At 43.3% G+C, this 19,316-nt stretch overlaps 1 protein-coding gene across 1 annotated transcript; it reads right to left on the reverse strand.

Moving 5' to 3' along the window:
* Window positions 1–983: 983 nt before the first annotated feature.
* On the reverse strand, window positions 984–18,741 carry LOC121578338 (interleukin-17 receptor D-like). Its single transcript, XM_041892655.2, has 13 exons — window positions 18,641–18,741; window positions 17,396–17,521; window positions 11,254–11,372; window positions 10,852–10,972; window positions 10,554–10,598; window positions 10,095–10,246; window positions 8,996–9,061; window positions 8,785–8,839; window positions 8,454–8,564; window positions 6,024–6,208; window positions 5,378–5,549; window positions 4,002–5,129; window positions 984–3,139 (listed from the first exon to the last, which is right to left on the reverse strand). The coding sequence occupies exons 2-13, from the start codon at window positions 17,409–17,411 to the stop codon at window positions 3,006–3,008; spliced, it is 2,304 nt and encodes a 767-aa protein (XP_041748589.2). The 5' UTR covers window positions 17,412–17,521; window positions 18,641–18,741; the 3' UTR covers window positions 984–3,005.
* Window positions 18,742–19,316: the final 575 nt, after the last annotated feature.

The following is a 19,316-nucleotide window of genomic DNA, read 5'->3' on the forward strand; positions in this document are numbered from 1 at the left end:
GACCGTTTGAGCAGACACATGCACATTTGTGGCCTGCTGGAGGTCATTTTGCAGGGCTCTGGCAGTGCTCCTCCTGCTCCTCCTTGCACAAAGGTGGAGGTAGCAGTCCTGCTGCTGGGTTGTTGCCCTCCTACGGCCTCCTCCACATCTCCTGATGTACTGGCCTGTCTCCTGGTAGTGCCTCCATGCTCTGGACACTACGCTGACAGACACAGCAAACCTTCTTGCCACAGCTCGCATTGATGTGCCATCCTGGATGAGCTGCACTACCTGAGCCACTTGTGTGGGTTGTAGACTCTGTCTCATGCTATCACTAGAGTGAAAGCACCACCAGCATTCAAAAGTGACCAAAACATCAGCCAGGAAGCATAGGAACTGAGAAGTGGTCTGTGGTCACCACCTGCAAAACCAGTCCTTTATTGGGTGTGTCTTGCTAATTGCCTACAATTTCCACCTGTTGTCTATTCCATTTGCACAACAGCATGTGAAATGTATTGTCAATCAGTGTTGCTTCCTAAGTGGACAGTTTGATTTCACAGAAGTGTGATTGACTTGGAGTTACATTGTGTTGTTTAAGTGTTCCCTTTATTTTTTTGAGCAGTGTATATTTTTGTTCTCCATGCACCCGATTCAGAATATACAATTTTCATAGTCATTGGCATGCTTGGTTCAATAGCTGTTGACGAGAGAAAACCGAATATCCACTGAATATCCAATATAAAACTACTTTTACCTTGTGTGTGTGTGTGTGACCAAGGTGTTTTTTTGTGAGATAATACAGTACAGCAGGGTTCCCCAACTGGCGGCCAGTGGATTTATTTGGCTCCCAAAGTTTTCTGAGCAAAAAAGAATAAGAAATAAAAATAATGTTTGTTTTCTAGAATTTCCATTGTTGGACATCTGCTCCAAGTGATTTTAATTTAGGAAATCTGTTCCCATGTATTCCCACGCATAATAGAGAGACACGTGATTGTATACAAATGTAAGCAAGGTTTGCAGTCAAATTATCTGTAATTATGTTCCAGCCCCCGTGTCTGAATCTAGTTGATGATCCCTGCAGTACTCAACACCAAGTAGGCCTACAGGAAGTGAAGTCGTCGGTGTGATTTCGAATCCTCTTTTTACAGTGATTTTCTCTTTTGAATAGTAGTCTATTCACCATGGGAAGATAATCTACACAATCTAAAAAATGTAGATTCATAATGGATAAACTTTCCATATTGCTACTGAACTTGAGCAGTGCTGACTGACTGTCACTCTAATGCAAGCCATAATGTTTATAATAGGCAAACTAACATGTGACTTAAATGTAGGGGTTGGGGAAGTGGGTTTGGGGGAAAAAACATGTTTTATAAAGGTTTCTATCCCAATCATTATCACACCACATTTGACAGTTACTAAAACATGCAATAGGCTACATTGTATTTTGACTACCAGTTTGTATCTTGACCTTGGACTTACAAGTACACTTGCAGGTGCACTTGGCACAGTGCTACTGGTGAAATCAGTTGCTCACTCGATTGGACTACCACTACAAATACTACTTCAACTGGGCAGATATCAAATATACATCTATGTTGCCATCTAAAGAGTGTAAATGATATTACAGATTGTGTTCTTGCAATGACATGTTTAGTTACACACTTTGAGCAGGAAAATGTTTTGTCTCGCCGAGTCATCCTTCTAAATCTCGTCTCCTTGACCTGGTTGTCCGAGGCTTCAATAATGAACTAATTACAATTCATTTCATTTTATGCTTATTTCCTACATTTGAGTACTATAAAACAGTACAAAGTGTATATATATAATGTAGAATAAAACAAATAATCTAAAAACTATACAAAACTGGAATAAAACAGATTATTTCCAAAAACAAAGAAAGTGTTGTCAAAATGACTGGCACTGGAAACATTGTTGGAACATACACTGGAGTAGACCCACAAAGCCTGGGTTACATTTTGCTCTGTAAGAGTTGAATAACAGTATATTTCCCAAGTTTCAAATAAAGGCATTTAGTTTATAAAATGAAAATGCTCCTAAAATCAAACCCCTGTCAATTACTGTGAGTGAGATAACATTTGCATAACTGCTGGTTTCAAAAATATGATAAAAAGTGTGAGTACTCCCAACATATCTGACCTCTTCCACAAGAGTTGTCAAACCTTTTCTATTAGTAAACCAAATTGGTGCGAAAATTACATTTAAAAAAACAAGTAAAAGTGCTTTGACACTCCAGCACCTTGTATCCTTATGTTGGTGTACTGTACCTTAAAAAGTTATTTCATATTTCATCATTGACAATAAATTAAAATAAAGTAACATACAAACAAATGCTCTTTCAATCAAAACATCATTGTCCCAGTATGAAACAAACTACATCGTTGAAGTCGCACATTTGTGTTCAAGCCCAGCACTAACACACCAGATTCAAGTAATCATGGGTTTGATTATTAGTAGAGGAGTTGAAACAGGTGTGTTTGTGCTGGGCTGGAACAAAAATGTGTAACCTCTTCGACGCACCAGAGGACCAGAATTGAGAAACATTGAAGTCGGCCATTTGATGAACTGGTAACCTGGTATGGGGTGGGGTGTTTTAAAAGGCAGATCTGGTGTAGTCTAAATTAAACACCTTTACACCACTAACAATTACAGGACAGCGCTGCAAAACAACATAAAACCATTTGGTTAAATTATTATGCCTTGCCTTCACAGTCACACAACCCCAGACAACTGCTACTGCCACTTAGAAGGTTCACAAAACAGTGACATCACCCTCGGTGTTCTAAAACAGTGACATCATCATTCTTCCGTGTTCTATCAGCCCACAGTCCACAGAGATTCTGAAGCAGATGACATCACTAGAATCCATGGGCTTGGTCACTGTACACTGTTCATATGGGATCCAATGAGTATATAGCTAGTATTATTCTGGGTCAGAATCAGGGCCGTGTTAATGAAGGCATTAAAGTGGCCATGCATGTCCAGGTAATGTAATGTTAAGTTCACTACAAGGGAGGAACAGCAACAGGAGTGAGTCCCTGTCCTTCAGACTGCTCTAGATGGTGGTGGTGTGGCTCAGCTTTACAGATGGTGGGCACGGCACAGCGCAGAGAGCGGACAGCAGGGGGCTCCTCATCACCTGGCGATAACAGACACACACGATTTAAGAGATATTCAGCATAGTTAGGAGGCACAACAACACAACACAACAAACACAGGACTTCACTAGAGAACACCATTGGTGTTTAATATGAGGGTTCAGCAGGAAATATCCTTTAAAAAAATGTGACACACTTGTATTTATTTTACTATGTCAATATGTCTTTGATGTATATGTTTTGGTGACAAACTGGTGGCAGTTGTGAAAAAAGTCAATAGTTGGAAGAGTTGCAGACTTAATTGAAAATGCCATTGTTGATTAGATGCTTTTTTCATTAATTAGGCAATTTTCTCTTGAACCATTTGGTCTATCCACTAGAAACTCATGGACAATTTGGACACATATATAAACAATTAATACTATTAAAAAAAAAAGTTATTCAAGTATAAATTACCAAAGTTACCATAGATGGCCATTGATTACCTGCTAATTACCAAAATGACAGAAGATTACGGTAACTTTGTTAAATTAACGGTAGTTTTGCAACCCTAAATGGTACTAATGATGGAATAGAAACAACCAGTGGTGGAGATGAGTAAGGAGTGGATTAACAAATATGTCTGAAATGATGTCACTCTGACTCATCTGACTGAATCATCTCCGAATCCGATTCAAATTAGATGACTCATTCTTAATCTGACTCATGGTTCATTATCAGTCCTACTGTATTTAAATGTGAAAATGTCATACAGCATAATTTCAGGCATATTTAGGCATAGGGCTTCAAATCTGACTCATTCTCAATTTGACTTATGGTTCATGACCACTTACTATTTAGCAAGTGAAAATGTCATGTATAATTTTAGGCATTTTTAGACATACAACATCATTGGTCTCTTACCCAGTCCGGAAGAAGATGATTCGCTGTCGGCCAGGGAGGAGGAGTCAGCCTGGTCAGGTGACAGGCCCTCCATGAGGGGGATGGACAGCTCAGATGAGGGCACTGAGGAATCATAGATCCCAGAGTCCCGGGGCATCTCTGGGGGACTGGCTGACCCGTCTCCATCCTGGGAAGGGACGACAGGCCTCAGAGACCCCAGACCCAGAGGTCCCAAACCAGACGAGGCCCCTGATGTGCCCCCAGTTTTCCCCTGAGAGAAGGCCAGGCTGAGGCTGGGAGGGAGAGACGTGAGCAGCACGTTCCTCTTCAGAGTACCCTCGCTTTCTGATGGCAACTTAAACAGAACCTCGTTGAGCACCAGCCCAGAGTCAAACTTCTCCATGTGAGGTCTGTCCAGGGAACAGTGGGCCAGGCTGAGGCTGGGAGGGAGAGACGTGAGCAGCACGTTCCTCTTCAGAGTACCCTCGCTTTCTGATGGCAACTTAAACAGAACCTCGTTGAGCACCAGCCCAGAGTCAAACTTCTCCATGTGAGGTCTGTCCAGGGAACAGTGGGCCAGGCTGAGGCTGGGAGGGAGAGACGTGAGCAGCACGTTCCTCTTCAGAGTACCCTCGCTTTCTGATGGCAACTTAAACAGAACCTCGTTGAGCACCAGCCCAGAGTCAAACTTCTCCATGTGAGGTGATGATGATGATGATGACGATGACGCTCCGGCAGTGTCACGCTGCTTCGGAGGCGGAGCCGGTGGAGCGGGTTTCAGCTGCCTCTCGAACCAATCAGGCTCCAACGAGATGTGCTGGTGCATGTTGCAGATGGCCACGTATAGAGACCGCCCCGACTTGCTCCGGAAGTAGTTCCTCTTGCTGATGTTGAGCGGCTGTGGCTGGCGTTCCGGTAAACTGAGCTGGCGGGAGTGGAGGCGGCTGAACATCTGAGGGAGCTGATTCATGAGCTTGAACCTGGGAGCGAGGCTCAGCATAGTCGGGATGTCGCTCTCGTGGGAGTAGTCGAAGTAGACGGCCATAAAGCGAGACAGGTCCTGGTCTTTCTGGCGCGCCTCACAGAGCTTCTCAGCAATCATGGCCACGGCGACAATGAAGAGCTCTGATCCGTTTGCTGCTCCTCCTCCTACACCCAAAAAAAAACAATGAACAATTAAGTCAGTGACTTTATTGTGTTATCCTTGATCGTTTTTTAAAATGCATGTACTGGCTGTATATGTATTTATTCAACTTAACATAACCAAAAGGACACCCGTTGTAACTGCCGTTGTTAACGCAGTAGAGGTCTGACAATGTTTTGGACACTTTTGGTTTTCAATTGTCAAATAAATATAATCAATCAAACAATCAGTCAAAAATAAACCTATCAATCACCTCCACTAGTTCTGGCTGGTGATTTCCCCCGGCGGCTCTTCTTCTCTATATAGTACTTGAGGCCCTTGGAGCAGACAGTGATGATGTAGTGAGCCTCATCAATCTGCCGGCTCAGCCAGGTCATCTGCCCCTCCTTACAGATCTGCAGGTGCTCCCACAGGTCCAGAGTCACCTGGGATATAAAATAGGAACAGGGGGATGGAATGGGGAGGGGTTCAACTATAATATCACCGCCAGTGCTAACACAACCACATACAGACGTACTCAGATTCCGATTGTATATAGTCATCATTGTTACTATTATGGGTTAATATAATATAATACAGAATAGTAATACTATTTTTGAGCATGTACTGAGCTAAACTCATCAGATCAGGCTGGTGGACGAGACTGTTACTGAGCCATTCCTATCAAATATATGCTGCTACTACTACTAATTCAACAACTATGAAGTCACACACTTCATGGGATCAACCAGCAGGTGGCACAAAACACACACTCCTGATTTCCATTCCCAACCCCAACCTCCATCACATTCAATTCTCTGGCCTGAGCCAACCCTTAATAGAGCTAAGCTGAGGAGCTATAACCTAGCTAAAAAGGTTTTGTGCTTGAAGGAGCATTATTTTGGAAGGTTAGTTCCTACCTCACAACCACAGAAGTCCTGGAGGAAGAAGGCAAAGCTCTGTATGACTGTGAGGTGTTTGAGGCAGTCCTTAGAGGAGTAGCAGACAAACACCTTAGTCCGGGGCCAGGGTCTGTCTGCATTCAGAGCTGTGGTGTGTGACGATGACTCAGAGCTCTCCTCATCCAGATGGGAGTAGATATTCTCTGCACAGATCGATAGGTACAACACAATATACAGTATTAATACAATATGAATACAATAAAGAAAGATGAAGGGAAATGCATTGGCCTATTCTACTAAACGTCTACTAATATTTGTAAATGTTGGAATACTGATTTTTTTTAAAGGTAGATTCCGTAAATAGACAGAATGTAGACTGAGGGGCTCTTTTTTAACAAACGTTTACATTTACATTTTAGTCATTTAGCAGACGCTCTTATCCAGAGCGACTTACAGTTAGTGAGTGCATACATTATTTTTTATTTATTTCATACTGGCCCCCCGTTGCAAACGCCATGCTCTACGAACTGAGCTACATCCCTGCCGGCCATTCCCTCCCCTACCCTGGAAGACGCAGGGTCAATTGTGCGCCGCCCCATGGGTCTCCCGGTCGCGGCCGGCTACGACAGAGCCTGGATTCGAACCAGGATCTCTAGTGGCACAGCTAGCACTGCGATGCAGTGCCTTAGACCACTGCGCCACTCGGTGGTAAATCTAAGTGCTGGTGGTAGCGCTATAGGTCCAGGGGTGTGTCAGAAATATTTTTGCTATTTTAACAGCCGTTATTATGAGCACAATAGCTGACTGTGGTGTGAAAGGGATGGGTTTTGATGAATAAACAAGTTGTAGGTGTGACGAGGGCTTGGCCAATTAAGGCATTTCATGGCTTAATACTGCATGCATTTGTCTCAAGTTCGGTAGGTTATTGATGGTCTTTGCGTTGTCATCAACTCCAATTCGGCTGGGGGCACGAAATATTCTCATCCTAGTCCATTGTGGACTGATAGGCTGCTAAAGTTTATTAAAAAGCATAGGCTACAGTAATGAGTGATAGCAATAGTAAAAAAAATAACATCTAGTGTTTGCTCAATATCTTTGGAGTGTTGACAGTCAATATTGTTGTAATTGGCTAATTGGCTTCAACGAGTGTAGACCTTTAGGCATCTCCTCAAATAAAAATACTAGGCTCCTGTAAATTCTATTGTATGTGTGAGGCACGTAACGTTCTCAATAGGCAAGATATACTGTAGCCTAGGCCTACAATTGATATTATAGGACTTTGACTTTGACATTTTTTTATAGCCTATGTTTGAAGGAGCACATCTTTGGTAATGGAACAGGAGGCGCTCTTTGGAAATGGGATGGATCCAAGCCGAATTGGAGTATGCACTGCAAGTAGGCCTATGTGAATTGTGAATAATGCAAAAGCATGTTGTCAAAAGCCTCACAAGTAGACAATTTTAAAAACTTTTATGGATAGGCTACTTGGCTAATCCATGTCCAGGATAAGAAGAACACCTGACGGATTGCTGTTGATCCAGCTTTCGTTATAGTAGCCTACTAGCCTACAAAGGGCTGTTTTAATGAAACAAATGGAAAACAAGCAATTGTTATAGGAAAATAAGTTAAATGTTTCTAAATACTAGTGTCACCGGATTATCTAATTTCTCGTTCCATGATGGACATATAGCCTACATGGAGGGTTTTCTACGCACATCCAAAAATAATAACGAGCTGGCTAAAATAATAACGAGCTGGCTAAAATAATGCAATAGCCTACATAGATAAAAAGGGGATGTCCACTCACTGTTTTGTTGCTGCCAAACTTGATCTTTTAATACAGCTTTGGTGATTAAGAATTATTTCAAAGCAGTCTCACGAGCCAAACGCTTTATCGATAGTCTTGACTACTTGGCGAATGCAGTGGGCATGACAAAAAAAACTGACTTCATTGAGAGGAGGGGAGGCTATGCTTGGTTTATAATCAAATAAAACAAAATGGGAAAAAATATTTGTTTTTTATGTTTCTAAATACAAGGTTTATGTGCACAAAAAGCACATCTCTCTTGTTCCATGTGCATATGGGCATGGTACGTCACGGCTGGATAGGCTGCGCTTCCACTGTCAAAATCCACACCATAACCAACCACGTTACCGCTAAGACCAGCTTTTGGTTGGTCTTAAATATCCCCACCAGCGTATACTGAAATTGGCACTTTGGCGCATGTTTTTAAGGACACACCTCAGACATTGCCACCCATCCCACCTCAGCGCAAGCGAGCTCATATAAGACTGGTAAATTACCAATCGTGGTGCTAGGGGTTGAAAATAGAAGAGTGCCAGCTTTAACAGGTCAAAATTGCATTTGACAATTGCACTGGCTTAATGCCAGCCGAAAATAGAGCCCTGAATGTAAAACGTTTTATTATTATGAATAAAGAAAAGTACCTTGTTGTTTCTTCCGGCACATTACAGTGAAGAGTGTAGCGAAGGCAGACATGATGACTAGAGGGACAGTGATGGCCATGGCTCTGATAGGACCTGCCCACGGTGAGTGGACTGACACGGACAACAGACAGAAAGACATGTACAAACAAGCAAATACATTTCCAAAGAATTGTCAATTTGCTTTTACTCATCAAAGTGAACATAAACACCTAGAAGACTTGGGCAACTCCCCAGTCATCCAGGCTTATGTAATGTAATGTGAGTTTAGTAAGAGGGTGTCAGTCCAGATGCAAGACTGTGATGTTAGCTAGTAGCATGCAGCTCAGCTCACCTTGGCTTACGTGGTACTGGGCCTGTCTTCTGGTAATGTTGGTGTCATCTCTCAGCTGAAGGACAAAAGACGTATGGAAGGAAATATGAGTCAGCAGAGATGGCTTATTTGGGTTTCTTCATGGTTTATATCAGTGGTGCGTCCACAATAGCACCTTATTATTTCCTATAGTCTACTACTTTTAGCCAGAGTCATGAGAATCAATCTTTACCTCAATCGCATAGGTTCCTGGTATCACATCTTGAAGAACGCATGTTGTTATGGGCAGATTAAACTCCTTTGCAAAAATAGAGTAGAAGAGTGCATTATTATCATGCTGTTTCTGTAGTGATACAATGCCCAGAGCTGAGGAGTCTCATGCATTTCTGACTGAGGGTTTGGAATACTGACATCATAATAGTTTCTTTTTTCACCTCTTAACCAATCACATTGTTGATGACCTAAGCAGGTCCCGTTTCTAAACACAGTATGTGAGAAGAGAGTATCTGAATGAGATCTAGAGCTAGCTAGGGGGGCTTTTATCATTGTTCAAAGACAGAACGAGTAGCGCAGGCCAGCTAGAAGACTTGACTGACTATAGGAGGAACAGGGGAGATGATATGCTTTACTCTTTCTCTCCACAGCTAAAACTATGCATCCTGGATACAAAGTGCTGTCTGTTCTGGCAACATATGAGAGAGAGAGACTCTTCTCTCCTCCAGCCCTGAATAATGAAGTTATGTTCTGCTGGGAAAATCTTCAGGAACTCAGAGTGGGTCTGACCAGACTTGGGTTCAAACACATCCTTTCAAATATGATTTGCTTTTGCTTTAGCCTGTCAGATGGACAGGGTTTGCACCTTTGGGACTTTTCTAATGGTTCGATTTCAACAGGTAAACTTAACCAAGCACAGGTAAAGTGTTTGAAATGATTTCAAATAGCATGTAAACCCTGGTCTACCTCAGAGTGCTTCTGACTGTCACTGACTGACTGAGTGAAAGTAGGATAGTCCATGGATGTGTCCCAGGCGGTCATAGGATGTCAGAGAGAGGCCCAGCCGGTAGGGGCCCGGTAGAAAGGGGCCGAGGCCAAGACACGTCAACATACCATAACCGTACTATATCCTCCTCAATGTCTGGGAAACACATTAGAAGCAGCTCAGGGTCCATATTAAAAAAAAATCTCAGAGTAGGTAGGAATGCTTATCTCAGATTTTACCTTTAAGATAATAATGAATGAGACTATATGGACATTGGGGCAGATCAGCACCCTTTGCGACGCCTTACCAGTAAAAACTATGTGGCCATCACATAATGTAATCCTGCTCTTACTGGTTTGCAGCGTTTAAGCCTGAAGGGTCCCTCCTGTCGTAGCTTGTAGTACAGGTAGTAGATGGCGAAGCCGAAGGTTGAGGGGGCGTGGTCGAAGACAACATGGAGGTTGGAGCCCAGCTGGGAGATGTTGAGAGTCTTGGGCTTCCAGACTGGTCCAGACAGACAAGACAGACAAGACAGACAGGACAGGACAGGACAGACATTAAACCATGTATATGAGCAAATGGGCATTTATAGGGATTTCTGGTGGTTTCATCCATAATCATTATTTTTCACAAAATTATTTCATAACAGTATTTCAATAAACAGTAGCTTTCACTCAACTCCATTACTATGCAATTACAAAACAATTAGGATATAATATTACTGTTACACAATATATTACATGTTAACACAATGTTGTTACTAGAGTAACTACAGCATTACTACACAGATATGGGAAACTTGATAACTTACATGGTTTGCAGACCAGGTTGTCTGGGCCCAGTAGAACTTCACAGGCTGAAAACAAACAAGAAAGACAACAGGTTATAACAGGAGTCTTCAACAACAGTTACACTACTATTACAATTACTGTTAGCTACAACGTTATCAATAGGGCCAAGAGTTTTCCTCCTGATCAGATCAAGAAAAACTCCTGTCCCTAGTCCTGGCTTTATTGATATTCCACTTAAAGTTGGTGGTAGTGACTTAACTCTGGGCTCTAGTTATAGCCTACAACTAGGGCCTGCAGTTTGAGCTGCATTCCACTTACAGTTTGTACGCAGGAAGGATGGGGGGAAGAAGCTGTCGTTCATGAAGGTGGGGAAGGGAACAACGCGGACCATGTAGTCTGTCTCGAAAGCCAGGCCAGGGAAGGCCTGTGAGCTCATCTTCTGTCAGGGAATAACAAGGCATACTTCAGGGGAAAAGTCAGCCATTTTTTTTTTCATATTACTTTGATTTAATATCAGCAGTCACAATAGATGTGTTTCGGTCATCAAGTCTTTGAAGGGCTACAGCACCCAAACACATAACCTGGTAAGACTTGAGCTTGTCTTATTGTGCATTTTATATTTCAGAGAAATCTGACTGGAAACTAAGCTAGTTCTCACACCTTACCTCCAGGTGCATGGAAGAAAAAAACCCTGTTAGCTGTGTCTTTGGTCAGACTTACCACATTCTTGTAGGAGAAGTTGAGCTGTCGTGGGTCTTTGAGGATCACGTGTTGACACTGTTTCCTCTCTGGGTTCTTATCCTCCAGGTATACTCTGAAGCCCTTCACATGCTCAATACCTGGACAGAATGACACACACAGACAATACACACGTTCAATACCTGAATAGAAACAACAATACACATTCAATCGCTGACAAAAATGCACCCATGTCAGATTACAGCATAACATCACCACAAACACTACCACACCCATGACACTATCCCCAACATATCATAAACAGAAGGTCCTCAATTAAAAGTTGAGTCATACAGTAGTATAGTGTGCGGTATGCTGTGGTATGGTCCAGTGCTTTACGTGCTTGCCGTTAATGCTCGTTCAAACCACCAGTGGGGTCAATTGAATTGATTAATATGATGGTGTTTCTATAATATTAATGAATTTTGTATGTTTCTATAACAAAATGCATTTTACAGTTGCCTATGTAGGCCTATAGCCTACTGTACCTAAAACAGCCGTTAATACAAGTCCTTCAAAAATAGAAATAAGGGCAGAATATTGTATAAAATATTTGGATGGTTAAAGGCCGACATTCGGTCGTTTCAATTCAAATGTGACTCATTCAATTCTTGTTCCATTCTCCATTTTCTTGTGATATTATGGCTATAGTACCACTAATATTCTTTATGTAATTAAGCTTTCACACGTGTTTTTCTCTCTTGGTGCTTGCTTCTTTGCACACATCATTTGACCGCTGCAGTTTGAGATTATGTAAGTTATTCTCTTTGATTATGAAAATAAGATGATCCTGGCCTTTATTCCTTAAAATGAATTTCTGATATTTTAGCTTAATTAATTTGATTAATATTATGGTGTTTCTATTCCAAGAAAACCTCAAATGCATTTTACAGTAGCCTATGTAGGCCTAAAGATTACTAGGCAAGAACAGGGTCAAAGTAACACTTACAGTGCATTCAGAGAGTATTCAGACCCCTTGACTTTTTCCACATTTGGTTACATTACAGCCTTATTCTAAAATTGATTTTTTTTTATTCCCCTCAATCTACACACAATACCTCAATGTCAAAGCAAAAACAGGTTTTTAGACATTTAGAAAAACTGAAATATCACATGTACATAAGTATTCAGACCCTTTACTCAGTACTTTGTTAAAGCACCTTTGGCAGCGATTACAGCCTCGAGTCTTCTTGTGTATGATGCTACAAGCTTGGCACACGTGTATTTGGGGAGTTTCTCCCATTCTTCTCTGCAGATCCTCTCAAGCTCTGTCAGGTTGGATGGGGAGCGTCACTGCACAGCTATTTTCAGGTCTCTCTAGAGATTTTAGATCGGGTTCAAGTCCGTGCTCTGGCTGGGCCACTCAAGGACATTCAGAAACTTGTCCCAAAGCCACTTCTGCGTTGTCTTGGCTGTGTGCTTAGGGTCGTTGTGCTATTGGAAGGTGAACCTTCACCCCAGTCTGAGTTCCTGAGAGCTCTGGAGCAGCTTTTCATCAAGGATCTCTCTGTACTTTGCTCCGTTCATCTTTCCCTCGATCCTGACTAGTCTCCCAGTCCCTGCCGCTGAAAAACATCCCCACAGCATGATGCTGCCACCACCATGCTTCACCGTAGGGATGGTGCCAGGATTCCTCCAGACATGACGCTTGGCATTCAAGCCAAATAATTCAATCTTGGTTTCATCAGAACAGAGAATCTTGTTTCCCATGGTCTGAGAGTCCTTTAGGTGCCTTTTGGCAAACTCCAAGCGGGCTGTCATGTGCAATTTACTGAGGAGTGGCTTTCGTCTGGCCACTCTACCATAAAAGGCCTGATTGGTGGAGTGCTGCAGAGATCGTTGTCCTTCTGGAAGGTTCTCCCATCTCCACAGAGGAACTCTGAAGCTCTGTCATAGTGACCATCGGGTTCTTGGTCACCTCCCTGATCAAGGCCCTTCTCCCCCGATTGCTCAGTTTGGCCGGGCAGCCAGCTCTAGGAAGAGTGTTGGTGGTTCCAAACTTCTTCCATTTAAGAATGAAGGAGGCCACTGTGTTCTTGGGGACCTTCAATGCTGCAGAAATGTTTTGGTACCCTTTCCCAGATCTGTGCCTTGACACAATCCTGCCTCGGAGCTCTACGGACAATTCCTTCGACCTGATGGCTTGGTATTTGCTCTGACATGCAGTGTCAACTGTGGGACCTTATATAGACAGGTGTGTGCCTTTCCAAATCATGTCCAATCAATTGAATTTACCACAGGTGGACTCCAATCAAGTTGTAGAAACATTTCAAGGATGATCAATGGAAACAGGATGCACCAGAGCTCAATTTCAAGTCTCATAGCAAAGGGTCTGAATACTTATGTAAATAAGGTAAACAATTTATTTTTTACAAATCTGACATACAAAGAGCTCCAAAAGTATTGGGACAGTGACACATTTTTTGTTGTTTTGGCTCTGTGCTCCAGCACTTTGGATTTGAAATGATAAAATGACTATGAGGTTAAAGTGCAGACTGTCAGCTTTAAATTGAGCGCATTTTCATCCATATTGGGTGAACCGTTTAGACATTTTTTGTACATAGTCCCCCCAACAGTAGGGGACAAAAAGTATTGGGACAAATTCACCTATACAGTGGCTTGCGGCTGGGGCGGCAGGTGGCTTAGTGGGTAAGAGCGTTGTGCCAGTAACCGAAAGGTCGCTGGTTCTAATCCCCAAGCCGACTAGGTGAAAAATCTGTCGATGTGCCCTTGAGCAAGGCACTTAACCCTAATTGCTCCTGTAAGTCGCTCTGGATAAGAGCGTCTGCTAAATGACTAAAATGTAAAATGCTTGCGAAAGTATTCACCCCCCTTGGCATTTTTCCTATTTTGTTGCCTTACAACCTGGAATTAAAATTGATTTTTGGGGTGTTTGCATCATTTGCATCATCACACTTTGAAGATGCAAAATATTTTTTGGGGTGAAACAAACAAGAAATAACACAAAAAATTTGAAAACTTTAGCGTGCGTAACTATTCACCCCCCCAATGCAATTACAGCTGCAAGTCTCTTGGGGTATGTCTCTATAAGCTTGGCACATCTAGCCACTGGGATTTTTGTCCATTCTTCAAGGCAAAACTGCTCCAGCTCCTTCAAGTTGGATGGGTTCCGCTGGTGTACAGCAATCTTTAAGTCATACCACAGATTCTCAATTGGATTGAGGTCTGGGCTTTGACTAAACCATTCCAAGACATTTCAATGTTTCCCCTTAAACCACTCAAGTGTTGCTTTAGCAGTATGCTTAGGGTCATTGTCCTGCTGGAAGGTGAACCCCCGTCCCAGTCTCAAATCTCTGGAAGACTGAAACAGGTTTCCCTCATCCATCATTCCTTCAATTCTGACCAGTTTCCCAGTCCCTGCCGATTAAAAACATCCCCACAGCATGATGCTGCCACCACCATGCTTCACTGTGGGGATGGTGTTCTCGGGGTGATGAGAGGTGTTGGGTTTGCGCCAGACACAGCGTTTTTCTTGATGGCCAAAAAGCTCAATGTTAGTCTCATCTGAACAGAGTACCTTCTTCCATATGTTTGGGGAGTCTCCCACATGCCTTTTGGCGAACAACAAACGGATTTGCTTATTTCTTTCTTTAAGCAATGGCTTTTTTCTGGCCACTCTTCCATAAAGCCCAGCTCAGTGGAGTGTACGGCTTAAAGTGGTGCTATTGACAGATACTCCAATCTCCGCTGTGGTGCTTTGCAGCTCCTTCAGGGTTATCTTTAGTCTCTTTGTTGCCTCTCTGATTAATGCCCTCCTTGCCTGGTCCGTGAATTTTGGTGGGCGGCCCTCTCGTAGCAGGTTTGTTGTGATGCCATATTCTTTCAATGTTTTAATAATGGATTTAATGGTGCTCTGTGGGATGTTCAAAGTTTCAGATGTTTTTATAACCCAACCTTGATCCGTACTTCTCCACAACTTTGTCCCTGACCTGTTTGGAGAGCTCCTTGGTCTTCATGGTGCCGCTTGCTTGGTGGTACCCCTTGCTTAGTGGTGTTGCAGACTCTGGGGCCTTTCAGAACAGGTGTATATATACTGAGATCATGTGACAGATCATGTGACACTTAGATTGCACACAGGTGGAATTTATTTAACTAATTATGTGACTTCTGAAGGTTGCACCAGATCTTATTTAGGGGCTTCATAGCAAAGAGGGTGAAAACATATGCACGCAACACTTTTACGTTATGTATTCTTTTGAATTTTTTTAAACAAGTAATTTTTTTTCATTTCACTTCACCAATTTGGACTATTTTGTGTATGTCCATTACATGAAATCCAAATAAAAATCAATTTAAATTACAGGTTGTAATGCAACAAAATAGGAAAAACGCCAAGGGAGATGAATACTTATTTTACCAAAATGTCAGATAGAACCCAAGGTCACAATATGTCCTCTACCGTTAGCAACTGTAATTTCATTTCTAGGGTAACTTACGTAAATCACAAACGAACAATATTAACTGGGTCCCAAAACAATGAATAAGAACTGGAAAGGGAGGGATTTAGGCCAAAACATGACCAAAGTACAAATATTGTGAGGAAACCTTTTAAGATACTGTATATCCTAATTATGAAGCGGATGTTGTTTGTGAAGTTAGTAGGAGTCCACACACATTAGCTAGTCATGCTCACACACGCTTGAGGTAAGGGCATAGTTTCAAACACGTTTTTATGAGAGACCATAATATGAGCTGGCAGGGGAGAGAGGCTGTGCTGTGCCCTGGCAGAGGACCCCACCTGGGTTCAAATACTATTTTAAATCTTTCAAATACTTTGAGTGTTTGTTTTAGCCTGTCTGGAGTGCCAGGCAGGCAGGATTTGCACTTTTAGGACTTCTCTATTGATTCATAGCAACAGGCAAGCTCAAGCAAGCACAGCTAAGCATTTAAAATATATTTTGAATAGTATTTGAACCCAGGTATGCAGAGGACAAGAGGGAGGGTGTCTGCGTGCCAAGGAAGCATTCCCGTGCCCTTCAAAGTGTGCCAGCGCACCTCCCCGTTAATTACATTTCTGCCTTATCAGTCCAAGGCAGCAGCAGAGGCAGAAAACACACATTCCCTGTGGCTTCTATTACCTTCTGTGGGGAGAGGAGGCTCTGTGTGTGTGTGTGTGTGTTTGTGTGTGTGCACGCTTTGAAGCTGAAAGAGCCTCCTCTTTGTGGTGGCTGTAACTCCACACCTCCTCTTTCCTCCTCCTCCTCCTCTTCTCTCTGTCCTTCACCTCTTCTACCTCTACCGCCACACAGATACCATCAGCATCACCATCAACAGACAAACACAGAGGAGAGAGAAAAAACTGGAAGGAAAAAGCTGTCAGACAGGTTGGGCTGTCTTCAGGCATGTTTTTTTCCCAGCGTCAGTAGCGTCAGCTCTCTCTTTCTTTCTCTTCTGCCCTTTTATTTAATTTCCCCCCTTCTTTCTTTAACCTTCTACCTGAGCAGTGGTGCCCCTGTCCTAGAGAACAACAGGCTACATTGCCCTGAGGATCAGCCAAGGCTTCAGCAACGCCTCAGTAGACAGAAGAGGAGGAAGCCTCCTTTCTCCCAGTCTTGCTCTCTCTCTCTCTGTCACACACACAGGCATGCACATATTGCGTGCAAACAGAGACACTTAAGACAAAGCACACACACAGTGCGTGCGCACGCACACACATTTCTTCACAGACAAATCACAGGGTTGTTGTGTAGGATATGGATCCCTTCCTCCTCCCTTCCCCCTGAGGGGCAGATCTGTGACTGTCAGGGTAGCAGAGTAAGCCTACTGGGGGAAGGTAACCCTTCGGCCTGAGATGCTGAAGATAAACATAAATGACTCCTGTGTGCAACCAGGTGTAGGAAGCACACGTGTCTCCCCACAAACATACCGAGGTTATCAAATGTTATAGTGTCTCCCAGATGTAATATGATCTACCCAAAACAATCTTGGTAGAAACATTTAAAAAGTAGGTCAACCACTAACTTCTAGACACGGATTTCCACTCACTAGGAATGACTGCTCATGTCTAACCTCACAGACACTGGATTAGATTTGCCCATTGATCTCTAGTCTGTATAACGACTCTCTTTTATCATATGGAAGAATTTAAATGCGTAATGCATACCTAGAGGGCTGGGCATCCAGTGGACCACCACAGCAGCCTGGCTGTCACAGGAGAGGTGGCTGAATGTCACATTGTTCACCCCATGGATGGCATGCTTCCCCAATGGACTCCAGTTCACAGAGCAGTCTGGCGGAGGAGAACAGAGGAGAGACGATTAGAAAGAAGATATCATAGTGAGAGTATGTTAAAGATGGAGAGATTGGTGATTTCTCAAATTCAAAACAACCTTATTGTCACAATTAAACTTGTTTGCAGTGCTTAGAGTCCTAAAACTACTCCCTTCCTCTTCTACCGCACAGAGAATCACCCTCACCCCAACTTAAAGAGAAGAAAGAGGATGGATCAGAGAGCATGATGGGTAGCTCAGAACAGGGCTCCCTGGATGAAGTCTCCCGAGTGGCGCAGTGGTGTAAGGCACTGCATCGCAGGCACTGCATCGCAGTGCTAGCTGTGCCACTAGAGATCCTGGTTCGAATCCAGACTGTCGTAGCCGGCCGCGACCGGGAGACCCATGGGGCGGCGCACAATTAGCCAGCGTCGTCCAGGGTAGGGGAAGGAATGGCCGGCAGGGATGTAGCTCAGTTGGTAGAGCATGGCGTTTGCAACGCCAGGGTTGTGGGTTCGATTCCCACGGGGGGCCAGTATGAAAATGTATGCACTCACTTAACTGTAAGTCGCTCTGGATAAGAGCGTCTGCCAAATGACTCAAATGTAAATGTATGAAGACTGAAGGACGGGTGAGTGGGTGAGATTCTCTCTGAGCCAAGCCTGGGGACAAGAATGTGCAGCCATGCAAGGAGCTGCCCCCTCCCCTCCTCTCCCCATCTCTTTTGACTATGATCCCCATGTCCTCTCAGGTAGAGGAAGAGGAGCAGCGGGCTGTATCGCACACGCCCCCTGGCTCTGAGCTGCAGTCAATTGTGATGCTAAACCAGAGAGGGGCTTTTCAGAAAAGCTGTTCCCTCTGACAGTCATGGATAATAGCAGCTGACTGCTGGGAAAATCAGGATTTGCTACTGGAGAGAAAAATTTTCTTCTGAGATATTAACTTCTTGTTGGTGGGGGGTGGCTGGGCGAAGTTTGGTCGGGGCTGAGACTCTGAGAATTGGCAACTTTTGGGGTGGTAAAATGGCAACTTTAGTATGGAATGGAAAGGGCAGGCAGTTTTCATGCAAGGCCATGTTAAATAGTCGACAGAGAGAGAGAGAGAGCAAGAGAGCGAGAGAGAAAGAGAAAGAGACTCACTGTCTGTTCGGAATGTGACCCCGAGCTTCCGACCATTCTCGTCAGAACTTGACTGGACCTGGAGCCCCTGCAAAGAGAGAGAGAGATTGAAATAGAGAGAGAGGGAGACAGAGAGACCGAGAAGGAGAGAGAGAAAGAGATGGTGAAACCACAAGGACAACTGGCAGACAGTGATACATATTAATACAACACAACCACCTCATGTTGCCGATGCTCAAACGGACAGGCTGTCGCCTGCTTGAAAGAACAATAATCCATAGAATTACATACTTACATGAATTATTGGATCTCTATACAATAACCCACCAGTTGGAATACTGTTGTATTAACAGCCAAACTAAAAGTAAGAAGGGCAATTCCACGGCAACGGAATTACGTTGAGACTCAGATTTTTCACTTTTAATTGTATTCCAAACAAAAACGTACGGTTACTTGAGTAACCCTGGTTCTCTTAAATTACGAGTGAGACATCTTTCAGTGGGATTTACCAGAATCTCCTAAGTAGCTTGAATAACCAACCATACACATTTGTAAGGAGATGCCCTTGAATAGTGCCATACCCCTGGTGGAGTGAGCCCTTGTGCCCTGCGGAGGCTGTAACCCCTTGCTATTATAAGCCAATATATTAGCTTTCACAATCCAATGTGACAACTGTTGACGAGAAAGGGGCCTCCCC

Source organism: Coregonus clupeaformis, chromosome 12, assembly GCF_020615455.1.
Source record: "Coregonus clupeaformis isolate EN_2021a chromosome 12, ASM2061545v1, whole genome shotgun sequence".
In the NCBI taxonomy this organism is placed as follows: Eukaryota; Metazoa; Chordata; class Actinopteri; order Salmoniformes; family Salmonidae; genus Coregonus; species Coregonus clupeaformis.